Below are 21,008 nucleotides of genomic sequence, written 5' to 3'. Positions count from 1 at the left end.
TACGTCAGCCCGATGTCACCCAGAAATGTCTCTAAGTGTAAACCAGAAAAAAATACAAAATAATGATAATGATGCTTTGTATAGCTGAATCCTTAATTGCAAGAGGTTGCACAGGATATGGAACTGTATATTCTCATTTGAAACAGATTTTTCCTCCGGATGCCCTGCCATCGGGTCTTCTGTGTGTTAGGTGAAGATGTTAACGAACTCTAGACAAACAAGACAGTAAATCATACATGTGCATGATAGTATAAAATAAAAAGAATTAAGAATAAATTGTTTTAAAATAGTTTTAAAAATTCCATAGAGTCTAGTTTTGTTATGTTTCAGTATCTTGAACTGTGACCCATTGCCTGATTGTTAAATGTTTTTTTTTTTTACATTTAAAAATATCACCAGAAATCATTAGAAATGACACGTCCAATTCCAACTTTCCATGACTCAACTTCAGTTTCCATAATTATATTATGACACTAATTTATCTAATTCTCCTAATTAAATTGAAAGCGCTTTCATGCAGTACTTGAATCTAAATATAAGTCCTTTTTTATCAGCCTGGCAGAATTTACCGACATCTACAAGTAAAACTGTTATAACCCAGTCTGATAACATCCTAAAAAGGCCCCGTGATAAAAACACAGGACGTGTTTATCAAAGGCTTTTTTGTGGGGTTAATTGATTGGGTTAACTTTTCTCTCACGTGCTTTCCGTGGGCGGAACTATTCTGTCCAATCACTGCAACAGATTAGCTTGCTGAAGTGGCTATTTGCACGCTGATTGGTTACAGATCAAAACACTTCACGGGTCCCGCCTCTTCCCGGAAGCTGACGGTCATCTGATTTTTTTTTTCTTGTTCCTTGTTAGCAAGCGTCAGTGCTAGCTAACAAAACATCGATTCCACTTTCTTTTCGGTCTTCTATTTCCTCTCTGCATCCATTATTAGGAGTTAAAGGAACTTCTCGTCTACCTCCCAAGTCATGGACGAGACGAGTCCGCTTGTCTCTCCGCTCCGGGACTCGGGTGATTTCACCTACTGCCCCACGGAGCCCACCAGCCCCCGGGGCGCGTTTGGAAGCACGCCGGGCTCCGTGGTGCGCATCACGGCCGGCAGTCCGGGGCGCAATCGAGAGAGACAGCCGCTTCTGGATCGAGACCGTGGAAACACGCCACGGGAGGCGCACAGGAATGAATTCCCAGAAGATCCCGAGTTCAGGGAGATCATCCGAAAGGCCGAACGAGCTATAGAGGAGGGGATCTACCCCGAGAGGATCTATCAGGGTTCCAGTGGGAGCTATTTTGTCAAAGATTCACAGGGGGTAAGAAGACTTGCTAACTTAAATCTGCCTCTTAACTGACCGGTCATTTGAGGGATTTGTGAAACCCGAGAGGTTGTTGGTGTTGTCTGAAAACACTTAAGGGTGTTTTGAGAAGTGTTACTTGGTCCCAGGAAAGGCCTCGTGATGACTTTGCAGATACACTGTAAGTCTAGATAAACTAATTATCATCCAATCGAATAGCCAGATACTGAAGAGAATTGGAGGTTGGTATATGAATAATACAATGCAACAGAGAAAGTTTAAATAAAACATAGCCCGAGATTCCATAAGAGGGGCTTTAGGGTTTTTTCCTTCCTTCTCAGCTCAGGTTTTCTTCTCAGATATTTATTTTCTCTAAGTACTTTACCTCTATTTCACCTCCACTACCAATTTGTAATCACCTAATGTGCTGTGACAGAAGGGTGAGGTGTCCACAGGAAACCCAGGCACAGTGACAACATGCGAACATGCAACCCCAGCTGAAGTTGGAACTTTGAATTGGTAACCAGTGCACCACTGTCCGTGCCAGTGTAGACTTAGTTCTGACTTAATTACTCATAATCACAGATGTCAGTGGTTCCAACACTAGGTCCAGTAATGCCAGGACTCTTTATGCACCAAATCAGTGAAAAATAGGTTAATTAAAAAACACACACAGACACAACCCAAATGGACCTGGGGTATTCTTTTTATTTTACTGGCCACACTGATGCTGTTTTTTAGCTTATGCATTGCACATCAGCGCACCCTAAATAAGACACACACTGCAGGCCGCTTCCAACAAATATATCTGTCTTCAACCAAAATTATGAATGTTATATACCAATTGCAAAACTCCTATAACAAATTACTTGCTTTCTTCTAAAATGCTTTCATCACCATTGTTACTGTAAGTGTGTTGACACATGTTCATTATCTACATCCCAGCTAGTGTAAGTAATCTGTTAGCGACTCTGTATCTGACCAGCTGTCCCGGTGACAGCAACACATATTCAAATAACATACATGATTTTTAGGCTTCTTTTTTTTTTCAGATGATACTCTAAAGTTTCATGATTGGAGCCAGCTTGAGCAGCTCACTGACACCTTCCTCCCAGTTTCTCCCAGTGTGTTAAGTTGTTTAAGAAAAGAGAAGTGTGCCTCAAGGCATCTGAGATGGATCCACACAAATGCATTTTCCGTCTAATCACACCAGCTTTATTGTGCTGCTTGTTAAGGCTGAATGTGTGAGGTTTTTATCCAGTGACCTGCTGCTCCCATTCACCTCCCATTCTCCACCTCTCCAGTTTCCTTAGTCACTACCGTGATTAGTAGTCATGTGCTTGCTCCCTGTGAGGATATAACTCTTCAGTGACCAAGGTTTATGTTGTAATTGCTGCATGAGATACACTATACGCACCATGTAATGTAACATGTGACTTCTATAAAGAATTATAACCACCATACCAAAAATCTGCCTTTTGCCTATCCTGTGAAACTGTCATCCTGTGTAGCTTTTAAAATAAGTTTAAAGGTTCTAGTTTCATTTCAGCCATAATATGGTTTCAGTATACAATTTCAGTTCATGTTGTTAATGGCTTTTATTATTTAAACTACAGGATAATTCTGCTTTCTGTTATTCTCTATTCTGTGTTGGTGTCAGATTTAAAAAACAAAACAAAAAAGAAACACATTGTCTTTGAATTTTACTGTTTGTCTCATACATATATGTAAACCTGCCCTTCTTACTCTATCTTCTCTGCATGGGCCACTTTATCTGCAATTTATTTTATTTTTCTTCCATTCTGTCTCCCTTTGCAGAAGATAATTGGTGTGTTCAAACCTAAAAATGAAGAGCCCTATGGGCAGCTGAATCCCAAGTGGACCAAGTGGCTCCAGAAACTGTGTTGTCCGTGCTGTTTTGGCCGTGACTGTTTGGTCCTGAACCAGGGCTACCTCTCAGAAGCTGGGGCCAGTCTGGTTGATCAGAAACTGGAGCTCAATATTGTTCCCAGGACCAAGGTATAAACTATCAGGGCAGTGTCTTCACATTACAAAGGTCAGTAAAGAAAAAATTTCCCTCTTTTTAATCAGAATTTCTACTTTTAGGTGGTGTATTTGGCAAGTGAAACATTCAACTATAGTGCCATAGACAGGGTCAAGTCTCGAGGAAAAAGGCTAGCTTTGGAGAAGGTGCCTAAAGTGGGCCAGCGCTTTCACAGGATTGGACTGCCACCCAAGGTAATCTGGTACATTGGTTTTATGCAAGTCATTTTATTCAGTTATTAATTTGTTTATTATTCTACAAATATTCTTAAATGTATTCTTACATTTCTATGAAATATTCAGTTTCTCTCATCAAGAGATTTAAGCTTGTTTCTCATGAAATAATCATGTTCATCATTATTGATTAGCTTATAAAATCAAATGCCGTTTTAGCTGTAGTGGACACAATATCTATGTTTGGTCATCAACCCACATAAATATTAAAAAAAACTCCCAGGGATAAAATACCATTTTAGGTCATTTCAGATGAAGAGTTGTAGGCTTTTTAACTTTCTTGGGAAAATGATTTCGAAATCTATCAGAAAATCTCTAATTTGCAGTACTTTTTCTGCTTCAACAGGTCGGTTCTTTTCAGCTCTTTGTTGAGGGATACAAGGATGCAGATTTCTGGCTGCGAAGGTTTGAAGCAGAGCCTTTGCCCGAAAACACCAACCGGCAGCTCCAGCTGCAGTTTGAGCGGCTCGTAGTCCTCGATTATATTATCAGGAATACAGGTACGTACTCACAACCGTAAGTAAACGAAGCAGAGTGAACTCATTTATCACTGTTGAAAACATTTATTGTGCTCATTGCAGAGCGTGTAGTGCTGCTTTGGTTAGGATTGGGTTTATCTGAATTTGAATATTTTTTGCATCCCAGACCGGGGAAATGACAACTGGTTGCTGAAGTACGACTGTCCCATGGACACTGTTGGAAACCGGGTGAGAAACACACACACGAAAGCTTAAGTGCAAATACATTTAGAGTTGTAATATTAATTTTCAGAAATGCTAATTAAAATATAACTGTCAGGAAAAGCACAGGTAGCGATTTACATTTTTCCTGTAGGCAAAACATGTTTCCCACACAAACATCAACCAACCAGCTGATCTGAGCATCTTTTTATTCTTTTTATAAAATAAAAGACAATAACCTACTGCTCAGTCTAAACTACAGTGAGGCTGAGAACATGAATGTAGTAGTACAGGATGTGGTCTTAGTATTGTTTCATGTTGTAGCATGCAGATGGAGAAAGGCAGATGTCTCTTAAAGTGCTGTTTGATTATTGCAGTTGGATGCTACAACATTGTTGTAGTCAGGCAGACTTGCTGCTAACCTAAAAACAATATTATTTTTTAACTGCAGTTTCATTATCTTAGTAAGGACACATAAATAACTAAACATAACAGATTTTATGGAAATCTGTCTATGTTTCATGTATCTGAAAGGAAATAAAAATTATCGATGTTGATATAGATTACCGATATATCCCATTTTTAAATCACCAAAAATCAGTATCAGTATTAGCAGATGAGCTAGCATTAGCTTACATTAGCAAGAAAAAAGACGTCTCGCTTTTGAGCAACAAAATCAAGTGAAGGTCCCTCAGTGAATCAACCCTGTTAGAATTAAATGAGAATCTGTTCATATATTTGCAATAAATAAATGAATCGTTAACATATGAAGAATGAGAGTGGCATGCTGTTGCCTCACAGTAATAAGGTCCTGGGTTCCAAACCATTAACCAGCTGTGGACCAGCCTGTTTATTGTCCCCGTGCCTGCTTTAATCTTCTTGGGTTCTCTGGCTACGGTCCAAAGATGTTTATGTCAGGTTAAGTGGTTATCCTAAATCAGCCGTAGGTGTTAATGCAACAGTCAGTGGTTGCCCCTCTCTTTTAGCCCTGCAATAGACTGGCGATGCATTCGGGCTGTACTTTGCCTTGTGCCCAGTGACAGCTGGAAGAGTTACAACCCATGTCTCAACAGTGAATTAGATAAGTGGATGAAAATGGATGGATGGATACGTGAAAAATGCTAAACATTGCAATTTTAATATTGTTAATTTTTTTTTTGTTATTGTTTTTGCTCATTCTGCATTGTGAAGGCCAAATGCTTTCTCCCGAAAAGGTCAGTAGTTAAATATGTATTTGTTATATTTATGTTTTTATCTGTCCAGGACACAGACTGGGTGGTAGTAAAGGATCCTATCATCAAGTTGGCAGCCATAGACAACGGCCTAGCATTCCCCCTGAAACACCCTGACTCCTGGAGAGCTTGTAAGCACCGTTTAAACCACTCATTGTTCAACTTAAGAACATTATTCTTCCCTTGAGAAAAAGAAAGAGCTTTTTATTTTTCCTTTTTATAAGTACGTACATTTTATATACATTGACTGTATCTTTGCTTGTTTCATTAGGTTTTAATTAATTTTCTCTTCGTTTTGATTTCACAAATAATTGCTGAGCTCTTTACAAGCAATATATTCAATTAGAATGTTTCCTTGTCCAATCACAGACCCCTTTTACTGGGCGTGGCTTCCCCAGGCCAAAGTTCCTTTCTCTCAGGAAATCAGAGAGATAGTGCTTCCTAAACTCAGTGACCCAAATTTCATCAAAGACCTAGAAGAGGACCTCTATGAACTCTTTAAGGCAAGTCATCATTAATTTTTGTGGCATAGACTGATGTAAGTGAGAGAAGTTTGAAGTGAAAACAAGGATGGAGAGGATGGCTATGGTATATACATGTTATCTACTGTGTCTCACAGAAAGATCCTGGTTTTGACAGAGGACAGTTTCACAGACAAGTAGCTGTTATGAGGGGACAGGTGAGTTGTCGTTTCTGAAATTGTCTGTCTAGACAGCAAAACCTAATGGTGAGGACAAAAAGTGGGAAATGATTCTTAATATATGTATGAGTTTAAGATGTGACAAACCTCTCAATTTGCATCCCAAGATCTTGAACCTGTGCCAAGCCCTGAAAGATGGTAAAACACCCCTCCAGTTGGTCCAGATGCCTCCAGTAATTGTTGAAACAGCCAGAGCTCCTCAGAGAGCAAACAGTGAGTCTTACACGCAGAGTTTCCAGAGCAGGAGACCCTTCTTCACCTGGTGGTAGAAAAGAAGCAGAAGAAGAGAAACAACAAGGAGCTGGAGCGAGAAAAGCAATTGAGAACATTAGTGTTTGGATGAAGGACACTACAGAACCTGAGGGCACAGGTTTTAATTTTTTTTTTTTTCCTTGAAATGGAGTTAGTCCTCACATCTCCCATCCTTTCCTTATGGATAATTCAGTAGCAGAGTGTGAGTTGGTGAATGTTAAGAAGAGGCCAAAAGAGGAAGAATTTCATAACGTATCTTCCCTGTTTTACTTATGTGCCTTTTGTGGAGGTCAGCTTAAAAACTGATGATGTGATGAAGATTTTGTACCTTCTTGTGAAAGATTTCAGTGAGGTGACTGTTCTGTTGGAATCCTGGGTGCACACAATGTTTGTTCACGCACACTCGTCAGAAGCCTCTCATGTTGTTGTTTTTTTATGGGAAGTGTTGAAGTCCATGTTTTGTTTTGTTTGCTTTTTTCCATATCTCTCATCCTTCAATATCCACATGCATATTCCCTCCCACAAAGTTCAAAACCCCGGGTTGGTGAAAGCAGTTGTGCCACTAAATCGTTATTTTATTTTACTTTATTTTTTAACAAATAAGAGAAGTGTTCATTGTGACCAAGTATGACAGATTCAGGAAACAGGCACTCAGTGGTGTGCATGCCTTTACACAATGAACATCGACCATGTGAACTGGTTTCACATGGTTCCTCCTAAGATCAGGATCTGCAAGTCATCTTGGTTGATGTAGAAAAGCTGAGGTACTTTTGGTTTAAGAACTTAACTGTTTGTTAAGTTAAGGTAAGTGTGAGTTTGAGTGGCTCGTCTAATGTGTCTACTCCCTCTGAGGAATTGAGTCTTTGGTGAAGAAAACAAAATTACTGCATCTGCAACTAAACAAAGGGGAGTGGTGGTTGCTCGTCCATCAGCTCCTTTTGTTTTGGACTCTTGGTTTGAGTTGATTTTCTGTCTCCAAGGTGGACCTAAGTAAACAAAGAAGTAACTTTCTGCTGTATTGAACTGACATGAAATGTAATGCACTGTATAATTTGTATGTAATATTTAATGACAGATTATAATTAAAACATATTCCATTAATACAGGCGATTTGTGCGTTTGTGACTGTTGATTATAATTGATTTTATTACAATACAAAAGAATAGAACAGCCCTTTATTGTCATTGTACATGTACAATCAAAAAATAAGAAGTGCAAGAATAATTTGCTCATGTTCAAGCAGAACTAAAGTTTGTTAGTTTTTCAAAACTATACTTTCAGTTTATGGCTTTTTTTCTTTCTTTTTTTTTAATGGATAGAAAAATTTTTTTAATCATGACTGAGTCATGAACAAATAATAAACTTTATTATTCTGTTGGATTTGCACTGAATTTTTTAACTGAACAACCTTTAACACCGGACTAGCACACTTTAATCTGACAACAGTTATTCATGCGTATCGAGTTGCATGGAGAGGGAACCACAGGCAGCACTTTTGAAGTCTATTTTGCATTTTGGCCTTGTCTTTAAAATTGTTCCACTCTTAATTAAGACTCAGTGCTATGCTCAGTATCCTTTTCTGTTGACAGTTGATATAAAATCAGGACCACTTCACTGTTGAACTGTTTTTTAATGCAAATAACTAATTATCCAATCGCAGGCAAGCAACTCATCGTGCATGTAAACATAGAACAGACGACCTGCTGAAGTCCAAACTGAGCATCAGAATGGGGGATAAAGGTTATTTTAAGTAATTTTGAACGTAGCATGGTTGTTGGTGCCAGATTTTTTTTTCCACACAATCATCTGGGTTTACAGAGCATGGCAGTGAGCGGCATTTCTCTGGGCGAAAATGCCTTGCTGGTGCCAGAGGTCAGAGGAGAATGGCCAGACTGCTGACTGCTGAATCTTGAAGCCGATGGGCTAGAGCAGCAGAAGACCGAACCACATGCCACTGCTTTAAAGAAGAGGAAACTGAGAGAGACAGGAGAAGATTGGAAAAGTATTGCCTGGTTTGATGAGTTGCTTTTTCTGATGCAACATTTGGATAGTGGGGTCAGAATTTGGCGACTCAAACTTGGTGGTGTAATGGAGTGGGGGATCTTTTGGGGAATCAGCCTACCTGAGTAGTGTACCCATCTTCTGTTGGCTGCTTCCAGCAAGACAACATCCCATGTAATGAAGTTAAGATAATCTCAAACAGGTTTATTGAACATGCCAATGAATTCACTTTACTCTAATATCCTCCACGGTCACCAGTTCTCCAACAAGCAACCTCTGCATTGCAGTAGAATGGAAAATTCACATTATGAATGTGCATGCAAAGCCACAGCAACTGTGTGATGCTATCATGTCAATACTGACCAAAATCTCTGAGGAATATTTCCAGCACCTTGTTGAATCTATTTCACGAAGAATTAAAGCAGTTCTGTAATCAGGTTCCAACCCTGGTGTGCATCGTGGGTTTGTCACACGTAGTGACAAACCCACAGTAACCACCCAACTTTCTTCAGCTTGTTGATTTATTCATTGTTTTCACTGCCAGTTTTAATGATTTGGTTCATTCTCCTTTGTCCCCTTATTCTCTGGGTTAGCATCGCACTTGTTTGCAGAAAAGAGCACTGATCAACCCACAGTACACTCTCTCCACCACCCATCGACAAACACAATTAGCACCCAGCTGGTAAATATATTGGGGAATTTAGCAACTAAGATTTAGCAACCAGATAGAGAATGTTGTATTTAAATTTACCAGATGGCTAGAACTAACTGTAAATTCATGCTAGTGTGTTGTAAATAGGCAACTTTACAATATGGTACCTTTTTTCTGTTGCTGAAAAGCTAATCCAGGGTTTGAAATGAATGTGAGTGAATTGTTTTATTATTTATATGTACATTTCAGACATGCAGTTTGTGGGGGTAGGTTAATTGATCAATCTAAATTGCCCATAGGTGTGAATGCAGGAGTGAATGTGAGTGCGAATGGTTGTCTGTCCCTGTGTGTTGGCCCTGTGACAGACTGGCGACCTGTCCAGGGTGTACCCCACCTCTCACCCTATGACAGCTGGGATAGGCCCCAGCGCCCCCCACGACCCTGAAAAGGATACGCGGAAGCGAATGGATGGATGGATGGATGTACATTTCACCGCTAACTATTTATTTTAAATTTATGATTGCTTTGATATTCTGTGACACATTGAAATATCCATATAAAAGTATTTCCCTCTGTTTATTCAAAAATATTTCACTCTGTGTATAAGAATTGTAGTGTACAGAACAGCTCATTAAAAAACCACAACAACAACAATAAAACTGTTCATTCTAGCCTCTTTCCAACAACTCTCTTTGTGAGTAGACACACATTTGAATTTCCTATAATAGATTGTCCTTTAATTTGCATGCAGATTTACCACAGTTCATAAAGTTGTGCTAGTGTCTAACACGTATAGTGCATGATAGCAGAAGCGCGTACTTCTAAACAAAATCAGCCTTCAGTTTTGTTGCATCTTCATCCAAAATCTAGTTTTTAATAGAGGATGCGATGAAGGTAACGTTCAGAGTCTCTGGCGTCCTCAAGCCTTGTCACCCCCAACCTCCATGATGAAGGTTTGAAGGGATTTTGACTATCTGAGATGTCTTCCTCAGTTGGCAACAGAAATTCTCCTGCACTTGGAGCTTTAGTGGTTTCTTCATCATCAGCACTAAAGTCAGATAATGGCTCCTTAATCCTGGAACAAAGATAAATAACTCTTGGTTAGGCAGTTAAATACACTGTCACAAAGACACATTATAATTTGAGGATCTGAACATTTCATTTGCTGTTTATATTCTAAAATTCTAATTCCTTTGCAGTTGGCCTGATGGTTTGATACTAATGTGTATGGTACTCTAAAGCAGAAATATAGCCACAGACGAGCTACAATGAGAGAACAGCCATAAAGAAAATTTGTAGGTTGCCACATGGAAAAGAAGTTAAATTACAACGTAACAAGTAAAAACGTTATTGACAATTACTTTTACTTTATGGTTGTAGAACAGAATAAAGTTACAATGTCTCTTTATTTCTCCAGAAATAGAAAAAAAGCCTTTCAGCAAGTGAAATGAATATGTCATTTGTGGCATACAAAAAAGTGTCAAAAATAAATTGTCACATTAGACATTTAGCATGAGAAAACAAGCTGAACTATACAGTCAAACAGAGTTTCACAACTTTAGCTCACAGCGTTGTCAAAGAAGTAACACTGAGTAATTCTGTTAATACTGCACCACTCTGTCGCCGACCTTCACCACGCTGTGAGACTTTATTATTACTCTAAGAACTCTTATTTCATCTCAGTGAGGAATGTAGAAACAGATGTATGACTGTGTGTGTGTGTGTGTGTGACAGAATGCAGGGGAACACACAGTCATGTGAGGTTAAAATGAGTTTGTTAGACACATGACAATTGTTTGCTGCATTTAGGCAGGAGCTTGTGTAACCCAAAGTTTAACTGGTGACAGTATTACTGATACGAGGGGGAAACAATTTTCTACAAATAAAATCTAAAATCATTATCTTCACACATCCTGTCTTTTCTTATTTTGTGTAGGAAAAGACAAAACAGACACAAACCTGAGATATCCCAGTGCTCTGTTCCACTTGTGATCTTTCCGTCCCTCGACTCTGATTCCTGCTTTATTCCTTGCTCGGACTCTCAGTCCTACCAAGGCCTCGGCCAGCCCTGTTTCTTCCCCTTCTTTCTCATCCTTTTCTTCATTTGCTCCTGGCATATCGTCATCTATCCCCTGCCACACCAGCTTCGCCCGATGCTCAGCATTTCTCTCCCCTGACATTCTGAACAGCCTGTGTAGCTGATGCATGTTCAAGCCTGTAAAAATGTTAGAGCATCCAGACTTTCGGCTGCGTCGACTGGAAATGTTCCACTGCATAAGGAGACTTTCCTCACTGGAGCTGGATTCCAGGGAATCTGCCATGTCACACGGTTGGAGAATTTCTGGGTTGTTATATAAGGGCACGAGGATGATGATGTGAACCCAATGTACGGGCACTGCTGAGAGTCTGGAAGATAACGTAAAAGAGAGAGAATTAAAAGGAGAGAGACTAACCTGGTCAAACTAAGGATAAGGATAAGGATAAAGAGATCACGACCACAAGCTTTTATCCAGCAGACAATTTCCATGACTGGAGCCAAAAAAACTATTTACCAACACCATCCTTGTCTGACAAACTCTTATCTCATTACTCATGGGTATTGGGTTAAGTACAGTATGTAGGGAGTTTGTTGGGCACATTACAACTTACACATTGTACAAACTCATGTACTTGCACACATCCATGTGAAAACACTTATGTGGGACTGCAAATAGCAAATTTCTCTTACCAATATATTTTTTCAGTGACTTAACTGGGCCATAAAAAGTCAGATTTTCTAATTGTTTAATTGTATTAAGTAAAACCTGAAAAAGAATAAATCTGAGAAGACGAAAACGACAGAATTTTGTATTTTTTGCTAAATCATGACAACATGTGTTCAAGCCCCCTGTAGGCTTTCAAAAAACATGCATGTGTATCTTTAAAAAAAAAACATTAACAAAACACCACCTCATGTTTGAAGTGGGTGACTTCAGGTCTTTTTGCTGTTTCAGGAGAAACTGGTATTTTTAAGATTAGGCTAGCTTTTTGCTTTTTTGCTTTTGTTTTGGCTGATGAGAACTGATAAGGAAATTGGAAGTTTCATAGGCTATTCACAGCCTAATAGTTCTATGCGTCACATTGTTGTGACAGCCAGTCTCCATGTCATATCTAAAGCATCAAAAGCCCCAAATCTACATCAAATAATTCTCCATTATCATCTTGACAGTGTATCCCAAATATAACTGTAAACTACAAATGCAATAATAAGGGTGCTTACCTTCAGTCTGAGTGAGACAACTGTATGCACTAGGCCAGTAGACAGACAACCTGATTAATGAACCGGCATCCAAAGTGTAACCTTCACACCGGCTAATGCCCAGCCGACCCACTTCACAGGGGCGCGTCAGTGGCACGCGGTGTCACGAGGAACGTAAAGGAATAATCAAAGAGTAGGCTAATCCATTAGTGACGTTAGTGTTTGTGCGCTCACCTCACAGCAAGAGTCAGCCTGTAGCATTCAAAAAGAAAAACAATAACCAACAGAGCAAACATTAACCCCACCACATGGATTTGTGCTTTTAATCTCGCACAAATCCATGTGGCGAGATTAAAAGCGGGGTTATTTTGTCTTAAAATTCTAAATAGCCGTCTAATTAACCTTACAGGTATCTATGCATGAGAGCTGAACATGAGTGCATTGCTTGAGCATGAGCTTCAGGATCTCCTGAAGAATATTGAATAGATCAAAATGGTCTGAGGCATCATAACTGTCTTATTTGATAAGTTTATTTCAAGCCTCTTTTATGCATTTCTCCCATTTCTTCCGTCAACGAAATTTCAGTGGTACTTCTATCTATACCTTCCTGTTATTAATGAGATTAATAAAGTGAAGTCGTTAATAAAACCCACGCAAAGCAATTTTACCTGTAAAAAAAGTGAGTGCGCCATTATTAACTTATTTTAGACAAGCTGAACTAAAGCTAATACCTCCTACGATTAAAGCCACTGAAATTACTGCCGTTATCCAGTCTCTGTTCAGACGTTCAACATCATTTAATAGCACATACCACGTGACCCATTGTTCCTACCATTCGGCAAGAAGCCTGGTGGAAAGGTAGCAATTAGCAATGGCTGGTTTAGAGATAATGTAAAGTTTTTTATTCATATACTCTCATACGGCCCTGACTTATATAAACTCATAACGCTCCATCTTTTTATTTATTTATTTATTTATTTTTTTACCGTGTAGGAGGTTGATTGTAATTTAAATAAAACAGAAGTACATCAAACTGTATATGCTTATAAACACTGATAAAAGGAAGCACTGTGACTGTGGAAGACCCAAACCCTGAATTTAGAGTTTAATGTGATTGTCAACAGGAAAAGGACAGATTTTAAAAGTTAACCATTTACTTAAGATAACGAGCATTTAGTAGATCCAAGATTCTAGCTTAACTTGCTCGAAATACCTTAACTATTTACTTTCAGGATGTCGCTGACGTTAAAAAACAAAGCTCGTTTTCTACAGCAGGTGTAGAGCACCTAATTAAGACCAATTAGCAGGTGTGTGAGGAGATCTCTTTAAAAACTCATAAAACGCCTGGTAGTTATTTCTCTTGCGTGTGACCAGCGTTTCCTTTCAAGACCAAACATGCGTGGGCTTTTTGCTGGATTAAAAGCTGGCCGGGTTCTTATACCCGGGTCAGGTATTCAACAAAGAGCAACTTACATCCATGGCAAACCGCCCAAAGATAAAATAGGCGCTGTCGTAAGTAGACGCTAATTCCATGTCTGTTGAATATGTTACAAATTTTGACTGGTGGTAACAGAAGTAACATGTTGTTGTTCTGCAGCAGTCTGCCTTTGTCTTGATGGTGATGTCTCTGGCCATCCTAGGGCCTTCTGGTTGGATTCTTTCCCGCCTAGACCATTACAAAACCCGTGACTGATGGAAGACGTCCCAGGAGCAGTCGTTACACCTGTGCTTGCCCTTAAAAGAGCATAATTTCAGATATTTCAGTCGTTGCTGAGATAATAAATTTAGGTTTCTCAGTTGTACTTTGTCCTTTTTTTCTTTTTTACCAACAAAGTGATGCACTTCGCCGTTTGGACCACTAGTTGGCACATAAGCAATTGTTGGCGGAAGTAAAACCTCTCACTTTGCTTATAAACGAGCTCCATCAGTACAAGGGGTCCATTATTGGGGAAATCACGTGCTCATCAGGGGTTTTAATATTAAGTCATTGCACAGCGTTAGTGGGTCGTTAAACGCACCATGAAGCCGCAGCTGTTTGGGACCAAAGAGCGACCGTGCGTAACAAACAAAACCAGCGCGGACGCTGCGCTGTCCTTTCAAGAGGAGCTTGTAGCTGCCATACACGGAGCATTTGAAGTGGCCGTGGAGATCGCGGTTCGCGAGGTGAAAAAGCTTGTGGCAGGTCAGGTGACGAGCGACATCTATGAAGAGCTACGACGAGAAAACGAGTCCCTCAAACAAAGGCTGCAGAGAGCCGAAGCTAAGCTGGACTCTGCGCGCAGAGAGGAGAACTGTGGAAGCCCTCTTACTACAAATCAGCTCTTCGGTGCCATAAAATACACCGATCAACCGCCACACCCCAACTGCAGTCAAATAAGCACAAGTGCTGTGGGCAGTGTGCTCAGCCGCACAGAGGTCAGAGGTGACACTACCCCTGCGGGTCACAGCGGAGCGCATCAGCCTCGTGACACCCACGATCTACATTTGAGAAGACCCGACGAGCGCAGATCGCGCGAGGAAGAGAGAATAAATGACGCAGCTTCAGATCCAGAAAATGAGGCGAACGATGGATGCACTAGAGGTACTTGTGAGACTTGTTCTCTTTCATTACTGCCCCAGTAATTGCCTCAGCATCCTAGTTATATTTAGATCACGATGTGTGCACAGAAACTAACAGCTAAACTGTTAATGCATGGGGATGAACATTTTTCACACGTTTTGTAGACAAGTGTGAAACCAGTGATGCACAGTTGCCAGTTTTAACAACAATGTTTTACTAGCAGGATTGCTGAAGTGCAAACAGTCACCTTTTTGCTATTTTAATTTTTATTTATTTATTTTAACACAGTTAAGATTGCGGCCAATGCAAAGACTTAAACAATATACCTGTTGGTTTGTGTGTGAATCCACCAAGTGCAAAGATCAAAAATACACAACACATCATCCAAGAATCATTAAAAGGTCTTTAGCTTGTCTTGATGCGCTCATATAACTTACAAGTGTTTCAAAAATAAAAATGGTGACGTATGCCACCCAGGTTATGCATTGATGGGGTTGCAATATCTTGTTCCAAAAAGTGTATATTCAGCATTAATGGTGTCTTCACAGATTTGCAGGTTACCCATGCTTTGTGCACCAATTTGTTGCCACACCAGATGTTTGTGCACAGCAAAATCTCCAGTGCTGATTTTCTAACACTGGGATATTTTCCAGTGTTAGAAAATCAGCACTGCTCAGTGTTAGCCATTGTTAAGCTTCAAAACTGACTAGGTTACTTTTAAACATATAACACTGTCAAAAGTGTTAATTTAACACTCAACAGTGTTGTATTTAACACTCAGAGGTGTGGACCCATATAGACACTCTCTAGCGTTAATTTAACACTGGAGATTTTGCTGTGTGGGATTATGATACGAAGGGCACCTCGGTGTGAACCATATATATATTTAATTTTGTGTAATATACTGGGATAATTATAATAAGAGCTATGTTGTTATATTTGTAACATATGGTATTATTTCATTTAGTAAGAACAGTAACAAAATAAACTATCTTGGAGCAACTGTGACCACATAATTTCCTCTGGGATTAAAGTATTCTGATTCTGGCTTTTGACCTGTGCCCTGATTACATGCCTGATGGTTTCAGACTAGAGAGAAAAGAGGCTAACGCTGTAATGATTTCCAAACATAAAGTTCTGGATCCTCACATCTGTTTTGAGTTCTGTTTTTAAAGTAACTGTTTTTGGAAACAGTTGCAAAGGTACTGTGCTCAAGCTCCATAGAAGGCTGACTTTAAATTTATTTTATAATGTATGGAAAAATTGTCTTAGTTTTCTAATTTAAAAGAAATCATTAAATGCTTGCATCTCTTTATTTGCAGAGGTAACTGAAGAGATTTCTCGCGTTTGTATGGTGAAGATCGAACGTATGAACCCAGTCTGTCCAAACAAAGCAGCTCAAGATGGCATCTCACCACCACTTCCCAGCGTTCTTGGCAAATCCACTCGAGAGCTGGTTACTCAGGTTACTGTAAAGCAGGAGAAGCCAGAAGAGGAAACGCATGGTTCCTCTTGCTGTTTGGATTCCTTTAAAGTGGAGGATTTTAGCCTGGAGAGTATATCTGGAGTCCAGTCCAAAATGTTGGAGTGGAAACCAGAAGTGCAGGATATTCAGAGCCAAGATTCAAACTCTCAGCTGTCCAGCGATGGGCTCGATCAGGGTAAGAGCGAAAACTGCCACAAAGTATTCCCTCTGTTACAACAAATAAGGTTGAAATTAAGATCAGATTTGCAATATCTAACAATGACATACTCACCTAAAGTGGAAAAGTCTTTGAAACTGCATTTACCTCATGGGAGGGTAAAATGTTTGAGATTCAAGAGGGCTTAAAAAAACCCAGGCCTGTAAACACAGTTAACACATTGCAGAGCCTTCTCTCATGAATTGTTTAGTTTTACAAATGTACTGCACTGACATTTCCAATATTCAGATTTAGAAATGTGGAATCAACAAGAGTAAATAGACATTTTTCCTTGTGATCAAGTTGCTGAAAGATCATCCAGGGAAATTTTTGTCATTTTTGGAGCTGCAGGCCAGTCACATTTGCAGCTAGATTTGATCATTATGGGAAATTATTGTCTGTTTCCGAAATTACTATTAAAACTGGTAGATGGACTATATGCCAACTCACCATGTGCTATTTCACTGGGTGCAAAATGATTAGCTGTTCATTTTACTTAGCATTAACAAGCATTAAAGTTGTGCTTAAATTATATGTGTAAGTCCACTTACGATGTAATTAAAATAGTTTAATCTCAAATGAAGCAATTGTAATGCAAATTAGATGGTAAATGGTAAATGGCCTGTATTTATATAGCGCTTTACTAGTCCCTAAAGCGCTTTACATATCCAGTCATCCACCCATTCACACACAGGTGATGGCAAGCTACATTGTAGCCACAGCCACCCTGGGGCGCACTGACAGAGGCGAGGCTGCCGGACACTGGCGCCACCGGGCCCTCTGACCACCACCAGTAGGTAACGGGTGAAGTGTCTTGCCCAAGGACACAACGACCAAGACTGTCCAAGCCGGGGCTCGAACCGGCAACCTTCCGATTACAAGGCGAACTCCCAACTCTTGAGCCACGATCGCCCCTAAGGTTAATTAATGTGGTATGTTTGAGCCATAGATGCAATTATGCCATCACTGAGCCAATCTATAGTATTTCTGAGTACTTGTGTACACATATTTTGTTAAATCCACAGCATAGAAAAATGTTGTTAAAGGTCTTTGACAGTAAATATCTTACATTGCTATTGTCTTTTCTGTTTATTCATTTGAATAGGCTGTGAATAACTAAAATACAGACAGACTTGCTGAGGATTTGGTAGAGCTGTGTGATCACACCTCTCTATGTTAGTATCCAGCAGACAAACACAACTATATCTCTGTGCAAGAGACTGGATCAAGGTGACAAGGAAAAGTTGGTTTAAGCTCTAAACAAATGGCAGGTGCAGAGAGCATGACTTGTAGTGTGAGTTTGGGACCTGTAGTGTCCTGGCTACTTCCAGATAGTGGAAAACATATAAGACTCTTTTCTTCCCACCGCCACAAAAAGGAATGCTAAGGGGATTGAACCAAGTTGGTCCTAAATTCTGAGGGATTGTTGTGAGATTTAGCATTTGGAACTCTTAGGTGATGAAGGGAGCAGACATTCAGCTGATGGAAATAAACAGAACATGCTTGTCTAATGGTATAACATGTAGAAGAGGCAGGAACTCTTAGTGCTGCTTCAGAGTCCTGTGCTGCTTGCAGCTTGCCCCGAGTCTGACAAGCATCTACAGGAGTAAGCAGTGCTCAAGCCATGCCAGCACAACAGGAGCATCACTGGCAGCTGCTAGAGATGACAGCAGATCAGACGCAACAGAGGGAGATGACTTCTAGTCACCTCCCACATCCCATCATGTCAAAGCAATCAGTGAAGAGAAAGACCTACCAGCATTCTTTCTGACACCTCAGATCATCGCACCAGCAGGACAAGCAGTACTTTCTGTGCCAGCAGTTAACTTCACCAGCCCACAGTCCATTCTGACTGCCACTATAGTGGAAGCTGGACAAGCTCCAAGGAAGCTGTATAGGGAATTGTGAAAGTGAGAACAAATGTTTGGCCAGTTCTGCCCTTCTGGGACTGAGCACAGCCAACACGATGACAGAAATACGGGCTTAGTGAAAGATTATTTTTTTTATAATTTTATCTCCTGAGTTTGTATAATTAAATTAGACATCATAGTCATACAAGAACAACAGCAGTTTCCTGTTTGTGTTCAGGTAGATAGAAATACTTTCATTCATGACCCAGAGTAGTTTTTGTTTTTCGGTTGGCATTGTTACTTTACATTACAAAGATTCTGGGTTTGAAATTTTTGGGATGTTTTTAGTGTTCTGGCACCGATACAGCAGTTTCTTCACGTGGTTCAAATACATACATGTTCAGTTAACTAGCGATGCTGGATTGAGTTTATCTGTGCATGTGAGATAAACAAAAAGTTGGCGGTGCAGGGAAATGAATGGGTTTATTGGCTTGCAATGTAAAATGATCTAAGTTGCTAGTGGGACAAAAGTTCTATATAAGTAACAGACAATTTCTCATTATCAATAATATTGATTGGTTGTACACCCAGTATGCAATAGAAAATTTGCCTCATACCCATGTGCCAGTCAAACAGCACAACATTTATGCTTTCCTACTGTCTAGTGATGCAAAATTTTAACATCTGGACTTCCAGTCAGGCGGCTAAATGTCAGATTATTCCTCAGATTATTCTAAAGGATTCAAAAAATGTTTGCTCTATATAAAAACAATGGTCAATCTACTGACTTAAAACACTTATTTGTTTACATGTATTATGTATGTACTACATGAATTCTGATCTTTAAGGCTAATGAAGTTTGTGTAATTGAAAAATATATTTTTTAAATAATTATTCTACAGTGTAATTAACTCTGCATGTTATGTCTTTCAGCAGCTCATCCTTCAAACCCAGCCTCCACCCTTCAACCGCCCACAGATCTTCCATCCCTCCCTGCAGAGTTCTCCAGTATCTTCCAGCTGTCCGAACCAGCTCCTGTGTCAGAGGCCGCTCCACAGGTTTACCCAGTCAATGTTCGAACCAGTCATAAACTCAACCACCCCGTAGCTACCCTCTATGCCTGTAAGTCCTGTGGTCAGACTTTCCATCTGCCCAGCTTGTTGCGCCGACACACTGGCCAGTGCCAGCTAAGGTTCCAGCAACGCTGTCAGCAACCTGTGGCAGGAAGCAAGAGGGCCAGATTGCAGCTTTACCCACCGGGTTGCAGCCCCTTCCGCTGCACAGTGTGCAACCGAGAGTTCAATCGCATGGAGAATCTCAAGACCCACCTTCGAATCCACACAGGAGAGAGGCCATATACCTGCTCAGTCTGCTCAAAGTGTTTCCGTCATTCTGGTGCTTTAACCAGGCACTTCCGCATCCACACTGGAGAGAAGCCTTACATCTGTGGACAGTGTGGAAAGTCTTTTAGAAACTGTGGTGGGCTCAAATTCCACCAGCGCTCTCATAGCAAGCAGCTACAGTAGTGTGGTTCTTGAGATTGGAATTTTGTTATGCAATATGCATAAAAGTTGATTTTATGCAAGGCTTAATATGTTTAAATTTTATTTTTATGTTAGCAGCCACCTATCAGTCCTGCCTCTGCTGAGTAAAATGTCAAAGAAAGACGTTTAATATTTTCCCATGCACACGTGATATACAGGCACAGCACGCTCAGAAGAGTCATGTCTAAAAACAAGCAACATTCACAATACAGGACGCAAATATTTACGTTTCTGAGGTGCGCCATGCTCAGTGGCCATAATCAGTCCCTACTGTATATTGATATAACCCGAAATGACTCACCAGTATGAGGTCTCTCTGTGCAATCCACTTTTTTTTTTTTTTTTTTTTTTTTTTTTTTAAGACCAGGTCTTCCCTTTGAGACTGTGTTGTTTCAAAAGAAATCTTACAAAGCAGTATCTCAAGTTATAGATACTGCAACGAGCATCTTAGGTCACCTGTCAAAAACTAAAACTATCTAACTCTCAGACAAATTTAAATACTTTTATGATTACATGGTGAAAAGAAAATAAGCTCCAGGAACTGTAGCTCAGTGATCACTGAGGTCAACATTTAAATGCATACGGTATATGTCAGGTCAGTAGTAAGTGCTGAAAACTAAATGTGTGTGGAGCCTTTCAGTGTAATTCCAAGTGCCATTTTAATTATGTTCGTGGTATTGAAGAAACTACTGGTTGAGCCAGTATGTGTTTATGCCAATCCCGTTTTTATAATTGTCTGTGACTCACATATGTACTACTGTATGTCTCTTATTTCGACTACACTATGTAAAATAATGTATATGGACTAATAAAAGTAGTATTTAAAAGTAGAAAGTCACAAAGTGGATCCTTTTTTTTTTTTTTTTTTTTTTTTTTTTTTTTTAAATCAGTCACCTGATCTTAACCCAGTAGAGGAGTTTTTCAGTTAACAACGGGGAACTGTACGAAAACAATTTCCTAAACAATGAATGAATTAAAGTTGAAACTTGTTATTTATTTATCATCTTTTTTTTTTTTTTTTTTTTAAAAGCTAAGGTAACTA

The 21,008-nt window shown here is 39.7% G+C and overlaps 3 protein-coding genes across 4 annotated transcripts; 2 read left to right on the top strand and 1 right to left on the bottom strand.

Annotated features, from left to right (window-relative positions):
• Positions 1 to 836: 836 nt before the first annotated feature.
• pi4k2a (phosphatidylinositol 4-kinase type 2 alpha) lies at positions 837 to 7,540 on the top strand. Its single transcript, XM_085410468.1, has 9 exons — positions 837 to 1,316; positions 3,117 to 3,317; positions 3,405 to 3,536; positions 3,922 to 4,075; positions 4,221 to 4,282; positions 5,519 to 5,618; positions 5,857 to 5,990; positions 6,107 to 6,166; positions 6,295 to 7,540. The coding sequence occupies exons 1-9, from the start codon at positions 978 to 980 to the stop codon at positions 6,454 to 6,456; spliced, it is 1,344 nt and encodes a 447-aa protein (XP_085266594.1). The 5' UTR covers positions 837 to 977; the 3' UTR covers positions 6,457 to 7,540.
• A 2,122-nt stretch (positions 7,541 to 9,662) lies between these two features.
• On the bottom strand, positions 9,663 to 13,710 carry avpi1 (arginine vasopressin induced 1). The gene is made up of 3 exons (XM_085410467.1): positions 12,352 to 13,710; positions 11,052 to 11,498; positions 9,663 to 10,167 (listed from the first exon to the last, which is right to left on the bottom strand). The coding sequence occupies exons 2-3, from the start codon at positions 11,411 to 11,413 to the stop codon at positions 9,966 to 9,968; spliced, it is 564 nt and encodes a 187-aa protein (XP_085266593.1). The 5' UTR covers positions 11,414 to 11,498; positions 12,352 to 13,710; the 3' UTR covers positions 9,663 to 9,965.
• Positions 13,711 to 14,092: 382 nt separating this feature from the next.
• LOC146668543 (uncharacterized) lies at positions 14,093 to 20,792 on the top strand. Of its 2 annotated transcripts, none has more exons than XM_085410466.1 (3): positions 14,093 to 14,911; positions 16,213 to 16,551; positions 19,359 to 20,792. In XM_085410466.1, exons 1-3 carry the CDS (start codon positions 14,350 to 14,352, stop codon positions 19,946 to 19,948), a joined length of 1,491 nt encoding a protein of 496 aa, XP_085266592.1. In that variant the 5' UTR covers positions 14,093 to 14,349; the 3' UTR covers positions 19,949 to 20,792. The 2 variants fall into 2 exon arrangements, with proteins under 2 accessions (XP_085266592.1, XP_085266591.1); XM_085410465.1 differs by having other exon boundaries at positions 14,095 to 14,911; positions 19,356 to 20,792.
• The last annotated feature ends 216 nt before the right edge of the window (positions 20,793 to 21,008 follow it).

The sequence above is a fragment of the Rhamphochromis longiceps genome, linkage group LG6 (genome assembly GCF_057381845.1).
Source record: "Rhamphochromis longiceps isolate RC_006_pf linkage group LG6, R_longiceps_female_GT1.1, whole genome shotgun sequence".
In the NCBI taxonomy this organism is placed as follows: Eukaryota; Metazoa; Chordata; class Actinopteri; order Cichliformes; family Cichlidae; genus Rhamphochromis; species Rhamphochromis longiceps.
The sequence above is the reverse complement of the archived record's forward strand: the minus strand, read 5'-3'. Positions and strand labels throughout refer to the sequence as shown.